This window comes from Mizuhopecten yessoensis, unplaced genomic scaffold (assembly GCF_002113885.1).
Source record: "Mizuhopecten yessoensis strain PY_sf001 unplaced genomic scaffold, ASM211388v2 scaffold4623, whole genome shotgun sequence".
Taxonomy (NCBI): Eukaryota; Metazoa; Mollusca; class Bivalvia; order Pectinida; family Pectinidae; genus Mizuhopecten; species Mizuhopecten yessoensis.
The window spans coordinates 6551-7404 of record NW_018405639.1 but is presented as its reverse complement, the minus strand read 5'-3'; the positions used below and the strand labels follow the sequence as shown (position 1 = coordinate 7404).

At 39.3% G+C, this 854-nt stretch overlaps 1 protein-coding gene across 1 annotated transcript in view; it reads left to right on the top strand.

Moving 5' to 3' along the window:
• LOC110449459 (spectrin alpha chain-like) overlaps window positions 1–822 on the top strand; it is a 66838-nt gene extending 66016 nt beyond the window's left edge. The window contains exons 52-53 of the mRNA XM_021496335.1: window positions 3–19; window positions 507–822. Of these exons, the coding sequence (XP_021352010.1) occupies window positions 3–19; window positions 507–632 (143 nt within the window). The 3' untranslated portion in view covers window positions 633–822. The remainder of the gene's footprint in view (window positions 1–2; window positions 20–506) is intronic.
• The last annotated feature ends 32 nt before the right edge of the window (window positions 823–854 follow it).

Genomic DNA, 854 nt, shown 5'->3' with positions numbered 1-854 from the left:
AGCACAGGAGTTGTATGCAGTGAGTATTGACCAAAGAACAAAATATTCCTCCTTTTTTTTTAAAGTCTGAACAAGTCTCCAGTGGCCTGTAACACAAGTGACATTGTTTGTTTCATCAAGTTTCAAGTCTGCCTCAGTCCTATCATAGAAAATAACGATTGATCAGTCGTATTTGGAGGTACAACGTCCAGTCATCAGTTAAATCAATTAATTAGAACAACACTACTGAATACCTGAACTACTGTGATCCATTTAATAACTAGGACACCTGAAGTGGTCGATGTTTGATCTAGGAACCTGATAACTCTTTTTAACTGAGACCAGCTGAACTACTTGTAGTTTGATCCATGATTCTGATATAATCTTTTAAAATGAGTCACAGCACATGTGTTAAGTTGAAAACAAAATCGCAAACGCCTGTATTCTCCCTGTGATAAAATGAGACATATATCTTCTGTATGCTTGTGATAGGGTGAGACTAATACCTCTTGTATTTTCCCTTACAGAACCTTACGAAAGAGCAAGCAGACTACTGTATAGCCAGAATGAAGCCGTTTGTGGACAAGACGGGTCGTGAGGTTCTAGACAGCTACGACTACGCAGACTTCACACGCTCCATGTTTGTTAACTAAATAGGGCGGGGCTCACCACAGGAGAACTGGATCTGTAGAGCTGTAGACTAACCAACTGCTACTTACCTGGATAGCACTTCCTATGTGTATGTCATTAGCCAATACTAAGACTGTCATTAGCCGATAGTAAGACTATCTTATACCTATTATGGTCACGTACTTGCACTGCTGGTGAAGGAGATAAAAACAATATTACTCACGTTCTGCAATAAACAGTCTTTT